Source organism: Miscanthus floridulus, chromosome 2 (genome assembly GCF_019320115.1).
Source record: "Miscanthus floridulus cultivar M001 chromosome 2, ASM1932011v1, whole genome shotgun sequence".
Classification (NCBI taxonomy): domain Eukaryota; kingdom Viridiplantae; phylum Streptophyta; class Magnoliopsida; order Poales; family Poaceae; genus Miscanthus; species Miscanthus floridulus.
Genome location: NC_089581.1, coordinates 103,564,445 through 103,584,614, shown reverse-complemented (window position 1 = coordinate 103,584,614; position 20,170 = coordinate 103,564,445). Strand labels below are relative to the sequence as shown.

General features: G+C 48.7%; 1 protein-coding gene and 1 pseudogene across 1 annotated transcript; both read right to left on the bottom strand.

Moving 5' to 3' along the window:
* Nucleotides 1-2,654: 2,654 nt before the first annotated feature.
* Nucleotides 2,655-10,701, bottom strand: LOC136536833 (uncharacterized). Its single transcript, XM_066528992.1, has 5 exons — nucleotides 10,327-10,701; nucleotides 9,886-10,138; nucleotides 9,704-9,808; nucleotides 9,492-9,632; nucleotides 2,655-2,824 (listed from the first exon to the last, which is right to left on the bottom strand). The coding sequence occupies exons 1-5, from the start codon at nucleotides 10,699-10,701 to the stop codon at nucleotides 2,655-2,657; spliced, it is 1,044 nt and encodes a 347-aa protein (XP_066385089.1).
* Nucleotides 10,702-17,529: 6,828 nt separating this feature from the next.
* LOC136536832 (uncharacterized) lies at nucleotides 17,530-19,109 on the bottom strand (annotated as a pseudogene).
* Between the last annotated feature and the right edge of the window lie 1,061 nt (nucleotides 19,110-20,170).

Here is a 20,170-nt window from a genome sequence, read left to right as displayed (position 1 = left end):
TATTAGAATTGCCATGCTAGAGTAGGATTAGAACCTAGGGTGCAAAACTTTTATACGGTAGAACAATAGAAACACTTCTAGGCACAAGGAGGTGAAATAGGCTAAGTGTAGGTCTTAATTATTAAAAGAAATTTAAATTAGCCCAATTCACCTCCCCTCTTGGGTATCTTGATCCTTTCATGAAGGAGGCTGAGGAATTGGCCAAGTAGTAGACCGTCGAGCCATATAGATCTCGTCGGCATGTCTTTAGTGTATGGGAGAAGGGTGGCACAAGCTTGGGCAGCAAACGTTATGGTAGACGGAACTACCGAGTTGATCTTGACAAAGTAGAGTGCAGTTGCAACATCCCTCAGATCATGCATGCCTCTTGCTCTCACATGATCACTACTTGCAGGGTCCGTGGATATGACTTCAAGGGTCTGCCATACATGTCACCCTTGTATCTCCGTTCGAACACCCTTAGTATATGGGAGAAGAGTTTCAAGCCATACCTTGACCCGACACAGTGGCCCCCTTATCATGGTTATGACTACATGTCGTATCTAGACCTAATGAAGGTAGGGAAGGGTAGGAGGAAGAAGAAGCGACTCAAGAGGACATGGACGCTATGAGAGGATATAGCGAAGACATGTACAGAGGAGGAGACTTCAACGAGACCCATGGCAGGAATCTTTGCTCTGTTTGCAAAAAACCTAGTCACAAGGCTAGCAGGCATAGAAGACAAGGGCAACAGGTCCATACATAGAACTTGCTTATTTTCCTAGTGAAGTTGTTTAATATGTTTGTTAATGTTACTTTTAATATGTACATGTGCTTTCATATTGTGTTCATGTTGTATAACATATAGTTTAAATTTTGCAATGCTACTTAATGTTAATTTTAATATTGTATTATTCATCATGTTTCTTCTAACCCTTTGTTTATCAATTTATACCAGGATGGCCCCTCCCACGTAGCACCCGCTGTACCCCATTCTTCAGGTGGAGTACGACGACAAGCACCGAGCTCACATGTTGACCGACACCAACATAGAGGTGGCCTTGCCTCCTTTGAGGCCACACACGCACAACAGGGCGCACCAGTGGGACGAGCATTACGCGCCGCACATATGGCGTGCCAGCTTCATCGAGCTTGTCCGTGTTGTTAGCTACAGTCTTTCGGCCCTTGACCCCACACTTCTCACTATAGCTATAGACAGGTGCGAGTCCCTTCATTCTATGTAAACATTCTTATAGTGAAATTGAGGTAGCTGATTGTCGTTCTATTTTTGTAATGCAACCTCACAGGTGGAGGCCTAAGACCCACACGTTCCACCTAGCTTACGGCGAGATGACCATCTGTGGGGGGTACGACCCCGGATACCCACGGCAGGTCACATGGGCTATACCTCTAGGGGCGGTCCAGCCCGTAAGAAGGAGCCTTGCGGGGCACGATTCTGCTCGGCGACCCCCGCAAGGCACGGAGAGGATATCCTAAAGATGTTACGAGATCTGATAGGATATATATGATCCCATATTTCTTGTAATCTGTTATTACTTTCCGGTTATCTCTCAGATCTAACCGACTTGTAACCTTGCCCCCCAGACTATATAAGGCGGGTAGGGACCCCCTACGAATTCACGGCAAATCATACGATAGCTAATGCAAACCAACAGACCATAGGAGTAAGGTATTACATCGTACCGACGACCTGAACCTGTATAACTCGTGTGTCTCTATTACCTTCTTGTTCTCGATTACACGCTCCTCTACCGATCAATCTACCATCATGGGGTGCCCCTTGGTGGACTGCCGGCGATATTCCGTCGACAGTTGGCGCACCAGGTAGGGGTGTGCGTGCTGTTTCCTTGCCGAACAAGATGGTTTTTTCTACAGGCTCTTCGTCCCTCCCGTAGCCCGGGCTAGATCTTCATGGTTGGATCCATCACGTGGGTCATCAACGCCGACGGAGTTGGAGAGCTTCTCGAGCCAGTGCAGATCGGCTCTGCACCGACCACCCTCGCATTCGCAACTGCAGATCCAATCTCGGAACCACTTCTGAGGTTGGCTCCATCAGCCACCCACCGCTCGCTTCCCTGCTACCAGAGGAGGCATGTCAACAACGACGATTTGATTGAATCTATCGATCAGGTCGGCCTGAAACTCGCTGATTGCCTCTCCATTGCAGAGTCGGCTCTGGACACCCTTGTTTAGCACCGAGCACCCTCCGATCCCGATCTGTCAATGATCAATGCTCAGCAAACTCCAAGGCCCGCCGCCCTGCCTTTCGGGCTCGCTAACACCGCAACTACATATCAGGACGCCCAGAGGGGCAAATTCGCCGACCAGCTTGCCGACCAATTTCCACCAACCGTCAACATGCTACACGTCGGCCAGGATCTCAGAGCATCCCTCCAAACTATCCTCGAGGAAAATCCAGACTCCGAATCTCAAGGATCCACCAAGCCCCTCGCCGAGACCTTCACCAAGCAACCTCCTCTCCTGCTTTTCTAGGGTGGCGTGATTTTCAACGTTAGTATCGACAGCCCCCCCGGAACGGCAAAATAGACGAGGAACGCGCTGCCCGTGAAAATAGGAACACCAACCGTGCGCAACGGCGTGATAATGAACGCGCCATCGTGATGGCCGAGGCCGCTCGTGATAACCAGATCGATTCACAAGGAAGGCCCCTTCATCACAACCTCAACAAAGAATTCCTCTGCGTTGACGGCCACGACGTTTTCAAGACTCCGAGCACTAATTTGGCCATGGCTGCCAATGAACTCGCTCACCTCCCGCAGACGCCCGAGCTCACCAAGGTCGCCGCCATGCTTAAAGCGGCACACTGTCAAGTTAACGAGATCCAAGAAGTTCAGAGACCTTCGTGCTCCACAAGCGCGATCCACCGATCAGTTGATCCTAGATCCAATCGCCGCCCTAGTCAAAGCCGCTTCGCTGACTAGTCACCACCTCCCTAGGGGGGAGTTGGAGGCCACCGCGCCGAGCATCATCGTCAGCACGACCAAGAGGTCGAACAGAATGCCCGAGTGCACCTCAGCAATCTTTGGGACGCACGACGGCGTATCGACCAACGATGTTTTGGGCGCCATGAAGATGAAGTACGACGTCGCTAGGAGTACGAGTAGGAATACGGCAACCCAGACGCAGCTCTAGAGCCCATCGTCGTCGGCAATACTGCCGATGTTGGTCCTGACAGCCCGGAAGGGCCCCCTGCATTCACCAGGGCACTCCGAACGCTCCAGTGGCCTCGTGGTTTCAAAATCACTAAAGTCGTGCCCTATGAAGGAAGGATGAACCCAACTTAGTGGCTGCAGGCTTACGCCGCCGCCGTCCGAGCCACCAGGGGAGACACCAACGTCATGGAAAACTATCTCCTTGTCATGCTCACGCTAGCCACCATGAGCTGGTTCACAAGCCTCGCCCCAGACTCCATCGGCTCTTGGGAAGATCTGAAGAGAGTCTTCACTGACAACTACATGGCCACATGCAGGCGACCGGGCACCAAGCACGACCTCAACCGCATCAACCAAAAGCCATCCAAACTACTCCGCAGCTACATCAGACGTTTCTCCGAGATGAGGAATTCTATTCCCAACATCACGGAGGCCGAAGTCATCACCGCCTTCATCCAAGAACTTCATCACCGAGAACTCCGTTCTAAGTTCAATAGAAAGCCACCCACCGGCATCGGCGAGATGATCACAACAGCCAATCAGTACGCCGACGCCGAGGAAGTGGAGGTGCGTTTTAACAAAGACACGGGCACTAATTGCCCGTCTCGCCGCCATGACGACCGCAATGACGATCGACAGCACAACGTTCACCGCCACGATGACCGCAACAATAACCGATAGTACAACGATCGCCGCTACGACGACCGTAGTTTCCACCGGGACAGCGGACGTGATCGGCCAGATGGATTCAAACCCGGTCAGAATCGCCGCCGCCGACCAGATCACTTTGTCACCAACGTCAATGAGCCGCGCGCAAAGTGTAACTACAACGAGCAGTACAAAAAGAATCTAGACGGTCCGTGCCCCCCTACACAAGAACGCCAAACACAAGATGAAAGATTGCCTTGGTTTGGCTAAGGAATTCCAGGAGAAAAAGTACAATGATGATAATGGTGGGAATGGAGGACGCCGACCACCAGGGGATAATAATAACGCCTTCTAGGACCACGACAAAGTGGTCGCCACCATCTTCGGGGGTCTCGCCTCCAATGAAAGTAGAAGGGAACGGAAGCTCACCGCCCGATGAGTGCTCACCATAGCTTTAGAAGAAACTACCGCTAACCCCAGTTATCGCCCGTGGTCCAAAATCTCCATCACCTTCAATAGGGCCGACCAGTGGGCAGACATACCCTACACAGGGCGTTTTCCCCTCGTCCTTGACATGACTGTTCAGAAGGTGCTCTTCAGGAAAGTCCTCGTCGACGGTGGGAGCGCTTTGAATCTACTCTTTGTCGGGGCCCTAAGGGAGCTCGGACTCAGGACAACAGACCTCATGCCTTCAGACTCCTCCTTTTGGGGTGTGGTGCTCGGTAGGGCATCCAGACCACTAGGGGAAATTACCCTACTAGTACAGTTCGGCACGGCAACCAACTACAGAGTGGAGCATATCAACTTTTATGTCGCCGACTTCGACACCGCCTACCACGCCATACTAGGGCGCCCGGCTCTGACCAAGTTCATGACCATTCCACACTATGCGTATCTAGTGTTGAAGATGCCTTCGCCTGCTGGAGTCCTGTCTCTACAGGCCAACCTCTCTATCGCCTACGCCTGCGAGATGGAAAGTCTTGCCCTCGCTGAAGCCATCAACCTCTCCATCCAGATGGCCAGCGTGGTCGCCAAAGCCAAGAACGCATCTGCAAATGACATGGAGATCCTAGAGCCTCCCTGGGCCTCCGCCAAGTCCAAGGAAGTCAAGGAGATCGGCCTCGGCCTCAACGACCCTTCCAAGATGGTGAAAATTGGGGCTCACCTTGACCCCAAATAGGAAAGCACGCTCATCTCCTTCCTACGTGCCAACGCCGATGTGTTTGCTTGGAAACCTGCAGACATGCCAGGGGTACCACGGGAGAAGATCGAGCACTCCTTGAACATCTCGCCGACCGCTAAGCCGATCAAGCAGAAACTTCGATGATTCGCGCCGGACAAAAAGGAGGCAATTAGGGTAGAAATAAAATAGCTTTTAGCAGCCAGATTTATAAAAGAAGTGTATCATCTAGATTGGCTAGCTAATCCTGTTCTTGTTAAGAAAAAGAATAAAGAATGGAGAATGTGTGTTGATTATACTGATCTTAACAAACACTGCCCTAAAGACCCCTTCGGCTTGCCTTGGATAGACAAGGTTGTCGACTCCACCGCCAGCTGCGAGTTGCTCTCCTTTCTCGACTATTACTCAGGCTACCATTAGATCTCCCTCAAGGAGGAAGACCAGGTTAAAACATCGTTCATTATGCCTTTCGGTGCATATTGTTACACCACTATGTCCTTTGGACTAAAGAACGCCGGCGCGACCTACCAAAGGGCTATCTAGACATGCCTCGACCAACAGATCGGCCGCAACATCGAAGCCTACATCGACGACATGGTCGTCAAGACTAGAACCGCCGACAATCTTATCTCCGATCTAGAAGAAACTTTCTCCAACCTAAGCAAATACCGATGGAAGCTGAACCCTTCAAAGTGCATCTTTGGAGTTCCATCCGGTATCCTGCTCGGCTACATCGTCAGCGCTTGGGGCATCGAACCAAACCCCAACAAAGTCTCCGCCATCACCAACATGAAATGACCGACGTGTGTCAAGGATATACAGAAGCTCACAGGCTGCATGGCTGCGTTAAGCCGATTTATCTCGTGCCTCGGTGAAAAAGGGCTGCCTTTCTTCAAGCTTCTCAAGGCCTCCGAGCTTTTTTCTTGGTCGAAGGAGGCAGACACAGCTTTCAAGTAGCTCAAATTGTTTTTAACAAAACCTCCAATCATGACAGCGCCACAAACAGATGAAACTCTACTGGTTTACATCGCCGCCACTTCTCGAGTTGTCAGTACGGCTATTGTCGTCGAATGCGAGGAAACTGGACACGCCTACAAGGTACAACATCTGGTCTATTTCATCAGTGAGGTACTTAATGAGCCCAAAACTCGCTATCCTCAGGTGCAAAAGCTGTTATATGCAATCTTAATCACCTCACGCAAGCTTCGACATTACTTCGAATACTACAAGATCGCCGTGGTCACCGAGTTCCCCCTAGGAGACATTCTCCGAAATAAAGAGGCCAATGGTCGTATCATCAAGTGGGCTGTTGAGCTCGGCACCTACTCCATTGACTTCAGAAGCAGGCCGACCGTAAAGTCGTAGGCGCTCGCTGATTTCATCGCTGAGTGGACCGAAATCCAAGAACCCGTTGTCGCCACTTGCCCCGAGCACTGGGTGATGTACTTCGATGGTGCCCTTAATATTAATGGAGCCAGTGCAGGCATTCTGTTCATCACACCGACAAAGGATAAACTCCGATACGTTCTTCGCATACACTTCCCGGTCTCTAACAATGCCGCGGAGTACGAAGCATGTCTCCACCGCCTCCGTATAGCCGTTGAGCTCGGTGTCAAATGCCTTATGGTATATGGGGATTCTGCGCTGGTTATCAATCAACTCAATAAAGATTGGTCCTGTTCCAGTGAGAAGATGGACACTTACTGCGCAGAAATCAGGAAGCTGGAAGGAAAATTCTACGGCATCAAGTACCACCACGTGGTACGAGATCAAAACCAAATAGCCGACCAACTATCGAAGATAGGATCTTCTTGTACCATGGCTCCGGCGGGGATCTTCATTCAGGACCTCTTGACACCATCCATTAAGGAAGACAAGGAAGTTGTACAAGTACCCCCTGCCGAGCAGTTGGTGCTCACGATACCTTCACAGATCGCTGATTGGAGGGAACAATTCATCAAGTACCTCTCCAACGGTGAAGTAACCGCCGACAAAATCGAAACCGAACGACTAATTCGCCGAAGTAAGCACTATGTGTTGGTGGATGGTAGCCTGATGAGGAAGAGTGCCAAGGAGGGGATACTGTAGAAATGCATCATCCAAGACGACGGTGTGAAGCTATTATCTGAAATTCACTCTGGCTCCTGTGGCAATCATGCGGCTTCGAGGACACTGGTCGGCAAAGCTTTCCGAGCAGGCTTCTACTGGCCCATGGCCATTAACGATGCAGAAGATCTCGTCCGACGATGTGAGGGATGTCAATTTTTTGCCAAGCAAATACACGTGCCGGCACAAGAATTACAAACCATTCTAGCTTCCTGGCCATTCGCATGCTGGGGACTGGATATGATCGGGCCTTTCAAACCTGCGCCAGGAGGTTTCCGGTATGTGTACGTCGCCATCGATAAGTTCTCCAAGTGGATCGAATACAAACCACTCGTCGTAGCTACTGCTAAAAAAGCAGTCGAGCTCTTTGAGGACATCATACACAGATTCAGTCTCCCGAATAGCATCATCACCGACCTCGGGACAACTTTTACCGGCCATCATTTTTGGGACTTCTGCGAGGACAGATGCATCTTGGTTAAATACGTTTCCGTTGCTCATCATAGAGCTAACGGTCAGGTCGAGCGAGCTAACGGTATGATCCTCGACGCCCTCAAGAAAAGGCTCTATCAGAAAGAGGAGAAGCACCCGGGCAGATGGCTCAAAGAACTACTAGCCATGGTCTAGGGACTGTGCACTCAAGCTAGTCGTAGTACCGGCGTATCTCCATATTTTATGGTCTACGGCTCAGAGGACATACTTCCAGCAGATATTGCATTCCGAGCACCTAGAGTAGAAAACTATGACGAAGACCAGGCAGCAGCTGTTCGGACAGAAGACATTGATCGGGCCAAGGAAGAACGCCTGATTACTTGCGTTCACACAACCAAGTATCTCGAAGGTCTGCGGAGGTATTACAACCGTAACGTCAAAGGTCGTTCGTTCATGATCGGCGACCTCGTCTTACGTCGGAAACAAAAAACCGAAGGGCTTCACAAGATGTCTTCACCATGGGAGGGCCCTTACATCATAAAAGGTGTTACTCGACCAGGGTCTTATCGACTATGCAATTTAGATGGACTCGACGTTCCCAACTCTTGGCACATAGAGCACCTTATATGTTTCTACCCCTGAAATAATATAGATATGTATTCTTTACTTTAATATTAATAAAGTTATGGTCTCCATAATTTCTCTACATTTTTTCCTCCATCATAAGCTCCAACTACCATTAGCGAGATGTAAGCCACACCGCGATGGCCTCCAATACGCTCGACTAATACGTCCAAAATCGCCGAGCACGATTTCTCCAAAATCGCTGAGCACGATTTCTCCAAAATCGCCGAGCACGATTTCTCCAAAATCACCGAGCACGACTTCTCCAAAATCACCGAGCACGAGTTCTCCAAAATCGCTGAGCACGATTTCTCTAAAATCGCTGAGCACGATTCCTCCAAATCACCGAACACGATTTTTCCAAAAATCGCCTACTATGCTTCCTCCGGGATGCGTAGGTCTTCCTACAAAAACAACGACAATGTTGCACTTTCAATTTTCGCAACATAGCCCACCGTTCGTCAAACAGCACACCTATTTTCCTTCTGTTTTCTATGGAAACGACCCAGTCCCTGACTACAGCCTACACGTGCTCAGGGGCTCCGCCCTCTGCGTTACGGTTGGTCGGCTGCGGTTCCGTGGCCATGCCCGTTCATCCTACGTGTGTCAGCGCCTCCGCGCTCAATGTTATGGACTATGGGCCAGTCAAGGCCTGGATTTCAGTTATGAACTAACCGCTCGGACGCCGCTTTAGCCATTTCTCTCGCCACGTTATTCACGTTGGCTGCTGGGCAGAACGTTTTTTCGCAATAGTAACTCTGGAGGGCAACAAGGCTCTAACACCCCACCAAACATACCATGAGCTCGGTGCTCGACATGTTGGCCGGCAGGACGTGGTCTTATGATAACGCCTATTTCTCCAACATACGCACGGGCTCCGCGTTATGCGTTACAAATCGCAACCTAACTAAGGCATCTAGTTCAGTGCAAACTAAAAGATCGAACACAACAAATATTAGGAAAAAGCGCATTAGGTTGTTAATACACAGATTCTTCTTAGCAAGATAAATCATGTATTACAGGCGGTAATATCCGAGCAGTTCTTTAAGCTTCGCCAGCAGTTTCGGTTTCGCCAAACAGATCTATATCGCCGACAAGCACTTTTGCCACATCCTCAATGTCATCCTCCAGCTGTTGGGTCTGCGCGTCGCTCAGCCCATCGGCGAACCCACTACCTATCAACTAGATGTCGATGGACGGATAATGGGACCGAACCACCGAAAGGGCATGAGTAGCGGCGGTCAAAACGACGTCCCGATTGAAGTTTTTGAAGTTTTCCCACGCTGCTTTGCATCTCTGAACGATGGTGTCTGGCCCTTGCTGCCTACCATCAGGATGGGGCGTCGGTTCAACGTCGACGTAGTCCAGCACGGGTTTTATTGCGGCAGTTATAGTGTTGAAGTTGTCCTTCTGGACTTTGGCTTCTTGCACCAGCACATCGAACTGTGCCTTGGTTTTATGTCGATAATCTGCAAGAATTACAATGGTTCGTCACGGCAAAAAAGAGTTATGGCGTCACTTCCGATCAGGGGAAACCTACCTCTCAATTCTTCGGCCAGTTTATCGGCTCGATCCGACTCCTTCGTTTTCTCTTGACGGATTTGTTCGATGGTCTGGCAAAGCCGGTTTAGTTCTGCATCTTGCTCTGCAAGCACAAAAGATAAGACACAAAAAAAATAATACGGCTACTTACTACAAAGCACATTATGTGAAAAAGAATACCCGATTTCAGCTTGGATGCATCCTCCAACTGCTGGCACTTCCGGTCGAGCTGTTCAGTTTTACTATTGAGTTCTACGTTTTTCTTGCTCAACTGCTCGGACATCTTCTTAAGTTCCTCGGACGCAATTGCCAGCTCCTCGGATGTCTTCTTCAGCTGCTCGGACGACGCTGTTAGTCGCTCGGATAGAACCCCGTTTTGATGTTCAAGGTCCCGAGCATTCGACTCCGCAAGGTCCCGCTCCCGATGGGCCCTCTGAATACTTTTTTTGAAAGACTTAAAGCCTCCCGGAGTATCTTATTTTCCTCGGTGAGGGGCTCCATCCGCTTTATCAGTTGGTGCCGTTGTTCAGCTGCTCGAGCTATCCCCTACGGATTAACAGTGCAAAAGATAAACCTCGATCTTCCGACAACATTTATCGGTGTTATTGGCGTGGCACTCACCTCGATTTGAGTCATAACTCCGGCGACGGCGGATTTCAGCCTCTTTATCTCTCTGGTGGTGTTTTCTTCCTCGACGACTACCACCTCTTCCCCGCGTTTTCGGAGAATCCAGACGGACTGAGGCTCAGGCACGGCGCGCTCGATCTCCATGACCTTGTCCTCCTCCATCGTCGCTTGGGGCACCTTCAGGGGGCTCTGTGGTCGGACCGCCGCTCCGACCACCCCTGGCACCACTGCGGGTGACGACGTTTGCTCCTTAGCAGTTGACGGGGTGGTGTCTGTTACCTCCGGCGCATCAACAGTAGTCGTAGTTTCTGTTTCCACGGTAATGACCTTTTCGGTCATAGCCACGGTTGTGGTCGCCGATGCTCCCATCGTATGCGCCAACGATTCACCATCGCCAAGTTAGCTGGGAACGGCGGCTGGCTCGTCCTCTATTCGCCGAACACTCGGGGACTCCTGGACGGGGGTAGTCGTCATCCTTTCTTCTGAGGTCACAGGCCTTGGCGTCGCACTGTGTCATATCGGCTTCTCAGTAAAAAGGTGAAATCAAAGAACAATATAATTACTCCAAGGCACATATACTCACAGTTTGGTCTTTCGATTGATTTTCCTGAATCAGCGATGCCTGCCCGACCCCCCAGGCGCGACCGCTTGGTCGACCTTGTGGGAGGACTCCTGCGCATCCGCAGCAGGCTGCTGCTCCTCTTGGTGCTCGGTGGCCCCACCTTCCGTGCGTTGTTTGGGGGCTTCGGTAGTTTGCATCGCTGGGGCGTCCGCCGTTGCCCGACCATAACTTTCCCCTGCTCGATGCCTGGGAGCGACACTATCCGCCGGCACCTCCGTCGTGCTCGGTGGAAGTGCTGACTGGTCTTCGTTATCATCCGACCACTCCATCATAGTAGTTCATCGCGGTCGAACTGCTCGGTCTTCTCCAAGCGAGATGCCTCCTGGTTTGTGTGCATGAGAGCTGGTGGTTTTTCTCCTTTTTTGGGCCAACTCGTCTACTACCGGTCTCTTCCCGTGGACCTTCTCTAACACTGGGGATGGACTATCCGACGAGGAGCTCGGCTCACCTTCTTCATGCTACAGTGGCCGCCGAGGATCTACTCCTTGTGGCCAATTGGCTCTCGGCACGTTTGAAAAGTATATTGCCCTATCCTGCGAATGAATCTTTTCATAAGTGAGTCAGTCCTATGCTCGGCAATTATTGCTTGATACACGCGAAGCGAAATGGTTACCTGAGGAGGCGGGTTGGTGCAGTTGAAAGCCTTCGTCCCTTTAGGCCAGCTAAACAAGACATTCGAAGAAAATAGATCCATGGCACGGTCCATCACTTCTTTCTTCGACAGGCGGTCCGTGCTTTCACAGGCACCGTCGTTGTCACCTTTAAAGTCGAACGCCGGGTGGGCCCTCTCTTTGCAGGGTTGAATGCGCCGAACTATGAAACTAGCTGCAACCAGTTCACCCCTAAGCTCCAAGCCTTTACTCAATTCCAGAAGTTCCATTACCTACTCCATTTCAGCGTTGTTGGGTCTCTCCAACTAGTTACTATGGTTAACCGGGATGTAGTGGACGTCACATCGAATCAACGGGTGACTCTGTTTGATATAGAACCATCTAGAGTTCCAACCTTTCAGGGAGGTATTTAGTGGAATGTTGATATACTCGCTGGCCATCCCATCCCTGAGCTACAGGTACACGCCGCCGACCACCTTTGAACCGCTGCCCCCCTTCTTCTTCAGACAGAACAAGTGCCTGAAGAGGTTGAAGTGCGGCAGAACACCGAGAAATGCCTCGCAGAAATGGATGAAGATAGAAACATGCAGAATGGTGTTCGGGTGCAGATTACAGAGGCTAATCGCTCAAAACTCCATAAGATCCCTCAGAAAAGGGTGGACAGGAAACCCTAACCCTCGCCAGAAATAATCCTCAAATACTACAGCCTCGTCAGTATGTGGTGTCGGGAAGGGCTCACCGCTAGCTAGCCGCCATCCAGCAGTAAGACGGTCGGGGATAACGCCCGCCGCCACCATCTTATCGAGATCAGCCGCCGACGTCCTCGACGACACCCACTCCTTGTCGCGGCTACCTCCAGTGGCCACTTTCTTCGGCTTTATGGCTCTTTTTTTCGGCGCCATCTCCTATGGTTTGGTCCTAGGGTTTAAGGGGAATGCTCGCGATTGATGCGGAAGGTGAAGCACAGGGATTGCGAAGGCAGGAAGTAGGGTGGTTTGACGGAGGTAGGAGGCGATGTGAGTGGCAGGGCGGTTATAAAGCAGTTCCCCCACTCTGCCTTAACTCTGAGGGTTTTTAGGAAACCGTTCCTGCGATCAGCGCTACATCGATTCCTCCAAAATGGTTTGATGGGCCGCAACTTGGGCTATCGCGTCACAGTAGCCCACGCCGCTGATTTATCACCGCCACTTTCTCCGAATTCTCCGCATTCTAATGAGGCTTAGTAACTGATACTGAATGGCCATTACTCCGAATTTCTCGCCGCAATTTGATTTATCCGATATCTACGCCAGAAACTCGAGGACTGGCTACCTGCTCGGACAGTTCACTGCTTTTTGAGCCTGGCACCACGTGACTACATCACCTACTATCAGGCTCGGGGACTAAGTGGGCACACTTCACCTTGCGGTGAATGTGCTCGTTTTTTGTCTCGAGGCTACGCTCGGGGACTGGCTACCTGCTTGGATGGTTCACTAATTTTTGAGCCTGGCACCACGTGACTACGTCACCTACTGTCAGGCTCGGGGACTAAGTAGGCACACTTCACCTTGCGGTGAATGTGTTTGTTTTTCTGAAAGCCTCTGAGCATCCAAAGGATAAACTAGGTATCTTTATCATTGTTTTTGGATTCTAAGTGGGCACACTTCACTTTACCATGCAGGAATTTTTAATTTTGGACTTGAGCTCCTTACACCCTTATGACAAGCCGTGCTCAGAACACACTGCTCGGCGATGTTGTACACTGCTCGGTAGTTGCTCACGACTGATCGGCTACTCCTTATGGTGGTCGGACCACGATTTGGACAGCTCGGTCTTGGTTCGCACCTGCTCAGAAAGTCTCAAGATGGCGTTGCTCAACGGGTACAAGGCGCTCGGGGACTAGCTGTGGGGGGTACGACCCTGGATATCCATGACAGGTCACATGGGCTATACCTCTAGGGGTGGTCTAGCCCGCAAGAAGGAGCCTTGCGGGGCACGATTCTGCTCGGCGACCCCCGCAAGGCACGGAGAGGATATCCTAAAGATGTTACGAGATCTGATAGGATATATACGATCCCATGTTTCTTGTAATCTGTTATTACTTTCCAGTTATCTCTCAGATCTAACCGACTTATAACCTTGCCCCCAGACTATATAAGGCAGGAAGGGACCCCCTACGAATTCACGGCAAATCATACGATAGCTAATGCAAACCAACAAACCACAGGAGTAAGGTATTACGTCGTACCGATGGCCTGAACCTATATAACTCATGTGTCTCTGTTGCCTTCTTGTTCTCGATTACACGCTCCTCTACCGATCAATCTACCATCGCGGGGTGCCCCTCGGTGGACTGCCGACGATATTCCGTCGACACCACCACCATGTAGGACATGATGGCTATCTTTGTCCTTTGGTTGGGGGGACTTCCAGTGATAGGTATAGCTGACAATGATCACTAGAGAGAGCTAGTGGCTTAGTTCTATAGCTTTCTTCCACCAGACGACGCGGATGCCAAAAAAAACAAGTAAGCAATTGAACCATATTTAATACTTGCATTGCTTTCCTAAATCCATCGTGTCTCATTGTCTTTGGTGAATTTCATGAAAACTTCTAGTGTTTTGTTGTTGTGGATCACATAGCACTTCGAGAACTTGCACCCACAAGCTAATGAGGCTAAGATCGATAGGTTCGCTAGAGTGTGGCTCTGGCACTTCCTTGGCACTTTCCTATTTCCCGATGCGTTGAGAAACACCATGAGCTAGATTTTCCTTGAGATACTACACCAGTTGTGGGAGAACATAGTGACATACAACTAGGGCAACGCAGTCCTGGCATGGACGTATCGATAGCTATGCATTGGCTACCATCGCACATTAGGGTTTGCGAGCCTTGGTGGTTGCTCCTACCTACTCTAGGTTTGGTGTTGGAAAAGATGGCCCATTGGGTGGCCCCTTCTTAATGGTTTGCCTATAAGTACTTTGGTTCACTAGTTACTTCGAAGCTATTACATATCATGAAATTATGATTAGCTAATTCATTGTCGTGTTCAATGCAACATTGGAATGGGAAGGATACACTGCCTATTGCTCTGTATATTTGGAAGGAATTAGAGTTAGTTAGAGGGAATGCTAGGCGCAAGTATAGAGAGTACACGGACTATCTCGACATCCTGACATAGCACCAGGTTACGCTCTCTTTCATATCATACATGTGTCTTGTTGGATGTGCACTATATCACAAGCTAACTCACTTATGAAATGTTCAGGTCACTTGGTGTCCTTGGGATGCTCTGGAGCTCTAGCAATACCCGAGTCCTGTCACTAGGGAAGAGTCCAACAAGTATCGTTGCAACGTCCCTGTTATTTTCTTCCATGTGGTCGAGATCCACTTGCCCATCAGGGTTTGCAAGCAGTTAGAAAGAATTACAGGCTACCCACCACCGCTTTACTCCACCAACAAAAAATGCACGGGTGCATCATCGGACACCACAAAGTTACAATTGTGAGGTGTGTGTGTGGTAGAAGTAACTATTGTTTTGTTGTAGGTTTGACCATAGGAAATGTACAAGGATAAGGATTGGCGCGTGAAGCACTATGAGTTCATCCAGCTGTGGGAGACCAGGGAGCGGCGAGCGGTCGATGTGGACCCCCCACACGACCAGCGCACCTTCGACGAGTACCTGTGGTGGCTTCATAGGTCTATGAGGACACATATCAAGCCCTCCTACATTGAGGACATGATTGACGAGGACTTAGAGGAAGATGTCATTGAAGATGTGTATGACATTGCCACTAGGGAGGAGACACAACCACAGAGAGCCCCACTTTAGAGATACATGGTAAGATACTCGAATGCTATAATTTGTTATCTATTTGGCATTTAGTAAGTGTACTAAAATAGTCCAACCGCATTTCTGTACCCAGGCCACACAATTGTCAAGGTTGTCTAACAAAACAACGTTTCGACTTCACGAGTCTAGAGGGCAGGGCCGAGGCGTTCTACAAGCCTTTATGGAGGTACACATAAACTTATCCATTATGAAAATGTTCTTTTAGTCTCAATGCATTATCTTTAATGTTTGTTCATGTAGAAAGTGAAGAAGAGCTGCAAGAAGCTAGGTTAGAAGTTGAGCTGCATGGACACTCGGTGGGAGGAACTCGAGTACCCGGCGTAGTCGGGTGGCATGGCTTCGGCCTCTTTGAGGACACCAGCTGGCTCTTCTGAGCTGGTGACAGGTGTGACTTCCGCTGTGCGTACACCACCACACTATAGTGTTGGGAAGGGCCCTATAGACGAGGACGATGAGGACAATGAGGACGACGATGAGGCCCTAGGCTTCCACATACACCACCACTAGTGGGACCCATGGTAGCAGGATGAGATTGGCATGTCTCAGCTAGGTGGTGCCCCGCTTGGTACCCAAGGAGACGAACAGGTACTATCAAACCTACTTTTTTAAATACCTAGCCTGTATGAACTGGCAATGATAAAGATTGTAACTAATCTTGCCTATCTTATACTACATGGTATGAGCCATACGCAACAGTATGGTCGTTAGCCACGCCATCACGACCGCACCAATGTTGGGTACACTCCTAATGTATTGCCTACAAATCTGAAGAGACAGAGGCGTCTGAGGGACCCTTACACTCCTAGGACATAGGGTCTAGGTAAGCATAGTCTATGTTTTTTTTCAAGTTCCCTCAATTGCAAAACTTGATGTATTGCCTCCTTACTAACCGTTGTGACGATAATGTAGGTACACATTCAACAATGCCTTCAAATGCTGAAGATCATGAAGGATCATGTTAGGAAGACGTCCATCAACTTGTGCACTTGTGGTTCAAGACCTTTGTACCAACTTGTGCACTTGGTCGACTTATTTGCTTCGTGTTGTATGAATCATGTAGTGTTGAACTATGTTGTCATGAACTTAATTTACTTCAAGTCTTATGTAGCAACTAGTCGTGTCGAACTTATGTCAAACAAATGGAGTCTTGTGTAGCAATCTGTTAACTTTGTGCACTTGATCGGCTTTGTTCAATTTGTGCAATTTGTTATCTTGTGCGTTCAGCCTGCATTAGTGGTGGTATTGACGCGTCGTGCAGGCTGCTGCTTGGCTTTATTCTGCTTGAAATAGTGTCCAGGCCTTGCCGTGCCTCTGGTGGTGGTGCGGCAGAAGCTAGGCAGACTAAGCGCAGGAAATGGCTTATATGGTGACGATCTAATTGAGTTTCTCACACATCTTGCAAGCAATATTGGATTAGATAAGTTTCGTGCTGTTATAGAAATAAAATTTATATAACCTCTCCAACCCACATCTAAGGTACTCATATACATTATTATTAAAAAACTTGGGTTATAGTTGGATGGATTAGAGGGTGGCAAACGGATGGGATGAAGGTACTTGCTTAGGATCGAACATGGGTACTCCGAGTACACGGAAACACTGTTCGATACGTGTGTACAATACATCAATAGTTCAAATAAAAGACTCTTCTTGACCACTTCAAAAGCACTTTGGCTACGCATTGAAAGTTTGAATACATCAATAGTTCAAATGTAACACAAGACAACACAATGAAAGTTCTAGTACATAACAACATTGTTCATTAATAAGGCATGGAACTAACAAATCTAAAGCATGGAACTTCCACATAGTGCAATCACAAATACACATTCAAAAACATACTGAGTAAGCAACTCGTCGTCCGAGTACCAATCCTCTACCACAACTTCGTTGTTGTGGCTAGGCTCACCTGCATTGCCCTTATCTGCCTATCACCTGTAGTAAGCGGCCTCCACTTCATCTGTGGCCTAAGACAAGAACACGTTCTCCTCCATCTCATTCATCTAGCTAGGCTCACCTGCATTGCCCTGATCTACTTGTCGCCTATAGTAAGCGGCCTCCGCTTCATCTACGGCCTCTACATCTACGGCCTCTATAGCTTTAGAGAAGAACATGTCCTCATCCTCCTCTGCCTACAAGCCCACCTCTGCTATAGCAATGAGCTCACTCAGTCTATCAGTGTTGTCCTCACCCTTCTCCACCTGTAAGCCCACCTTTGCTAGAGCGATGAGATCGCTCAACCTAGAAGTGTCGTCCTCATCCTCGTCCCCTCATTGTCCAACACAATTGGAGATAGAACGCTGCAACCAGCTCATGTTCTGTGCTCATGTAATTTCTTTTCCACATACCTTGCATGGGCCACCTCTGTAGCATGCTCCCCGCTGCATCCAATCCCTTCATGTATAAAATGCAACAAGTTAGCAAAGTGATTATATTACATTTAAAAGCAAGAAATGAAAATAACAAGGCTTCTAATGACTCACTTGCACACAATGCAGCAACATGGTCTTTCAAGACCTACATCTGTACTCTTTCCTCCTCCATTGCAGCCTTCCTTGCCCTCTCCTCCTCTAACGCCCTCCATCTCTCCAACCCCCATTTATCAAGCCTGACACCGATCGGCTGTCTAGCAAACTCATGCATATCCTTCTTTCGCTATTTAACGAATAGGTCAACGTAGTTAGGTCCATATCCTCTCTTCCATGCAATTACTTGACTCCCCTTCAACTCATCCAAGAACCTAGCTTTACCATTATAAGATTCCCACTTGCATTTCCTAGTGCTCTGTTGAAACTGAAAATTAGATCATAAGTCTTAGCAAAAGAAAAAAATTATGATTTCATGTTTTCCACAACAATAACCAACCTCATCATAGTCAACCATATGGCTGCAATAATAGCCTATTCCAAGCTTTGAAGGGACTAGGCCGTAGTTGGATTTAACACCACATTCGCACATGATAGGGGGTGCTTTGAAAATTACCCTTTCTTTCTTCTTTTTCTTTTCCTTTTCCTTTGGTGGCTCTGGCCATTGATTCTTAGGACCATAGAGCCACTCCTTGAAATAACACTTCATAAAACCAAACACCTAAAAGAGGTGGCATTAGTACATGAACACCTATAGCTCAATATTTCAATAGATACACTGTCCACTTACTTCATGCTTGTTTAGACACACAAACTCTAATGTATTCTCAATGTTTATCACAACTCGATCTTCATAATCGCATAGAGGAGGTTCCTCGAGTTGTCTAACTGTGGCTAAGTGCTTCTCCTCCTTCGTCATTGGTGGAGGGTTAGGGGGAGGTGGAACCCACCGCTCAAAGTGCTCATGTGGATGTCTCCCTCTCCACTAATCGTCGAAAAGGAGGTACCTTGGGTCAAAGTTGTCTGGACCGTCGATCCACTAAAAGAAAAATCACCTCTCATAGGCCTACACAACAAGATTCCAACAAAATATTAGTAACCTAGTAACACAAATGAAGAAAAAACATACGGAAAGAATTACTTACATTAAAACGACTGTATGTGTAGAAGCAACAAGCCGCTGTGTCTGGATGTCTCGATTGAAACACGTCGACCGGACGACCATAGTCATAGTTAGGGACAGGGAGGTCAGGAGGGACATGGCCATCTTTGCTAGACACATTGGGGTATAATTCTCTAGGATGACCCTATTTTCGCCAATACTTCTCCCGATACATGTCTTGCATCTAACAAAACAGTTGTAATTTAACATCAATCAAAAAATCACTTGGTAATATAAAGGAGAACTATTTGCACTACAACTAAAATAATATAACCAACACTTATAGGAACAAAAATAAACCTTACACTAAACATGGTAAACATACTTCTAACTAACTAATTAACCTTCACATTGCCAAAATTGAACTAATATTTTCCTCCAAAACCTAGCCCATAGTTCTCAAATATACTTTTCCTCCAAATCCAAGCTACCATTCATAGTCTTTGAATCCACCATTCAAACGACAAATAAGAGCATCATTACCATGACCGAGGCCGAGGACACACTTGGGTGAAGGGAGGGACGGAGGCGGGTAGGGAGCACCAAGCGGCGGCAGCCCTTGGAAGAGGCGGGAGGGGGCGGTGCGGGCGTCCTCCAACTCCGTTTGAAGTAAGGCGGAGAGAGGGAGGGAGGCTCGCAGCGCGACATATACTCGGCGCTGCCGCGCCGTGCGTGATGGCGTGGCTCTACCGCGCCAAGATCTGCGGCGCGACAATGCCTGCCACGTCACCGCCCAAGCCCCGGGGCCCTGTCATGTCATTGCCTCTGTCGCGCCGCCATGCATGGCGCGGTAGCATTGTTTGGCCGCGCCAGGGCAATAGGCGTGGCCAAAAGTGTTAGATTTGAAAAAAAAATACAATATCAAATTTGGAAATAGTTTTAAAAAGGTGTTAGAAATAGAGACGAATCTATTAAGTCTAATTAGTCCATGATTCGAGAATATGGTGCTCCAGTAAACATTTGCTAATGATAGATTAATTAGGCTTAATAGATTCATCTCACAAATTAACCTAGGGCTTCTGCCATTAGTTTTATAATTAGCTCATATCTAGTTCTCTTAGTTAGTCTCCAAACATTCGATGTGAAAACTTTAGCTTGGCGCTACGTGGCAGCAGCAATGACGGGCATGATATAGTAGAGTCAGTCTGATACGTTCTTGTCACTTATCTACCCACAACATAACATTAAGGGTATTGCTATTTTTCAAGCGCCTAAAAATAGTGATGTGTTCGGGCGACAAAAGGT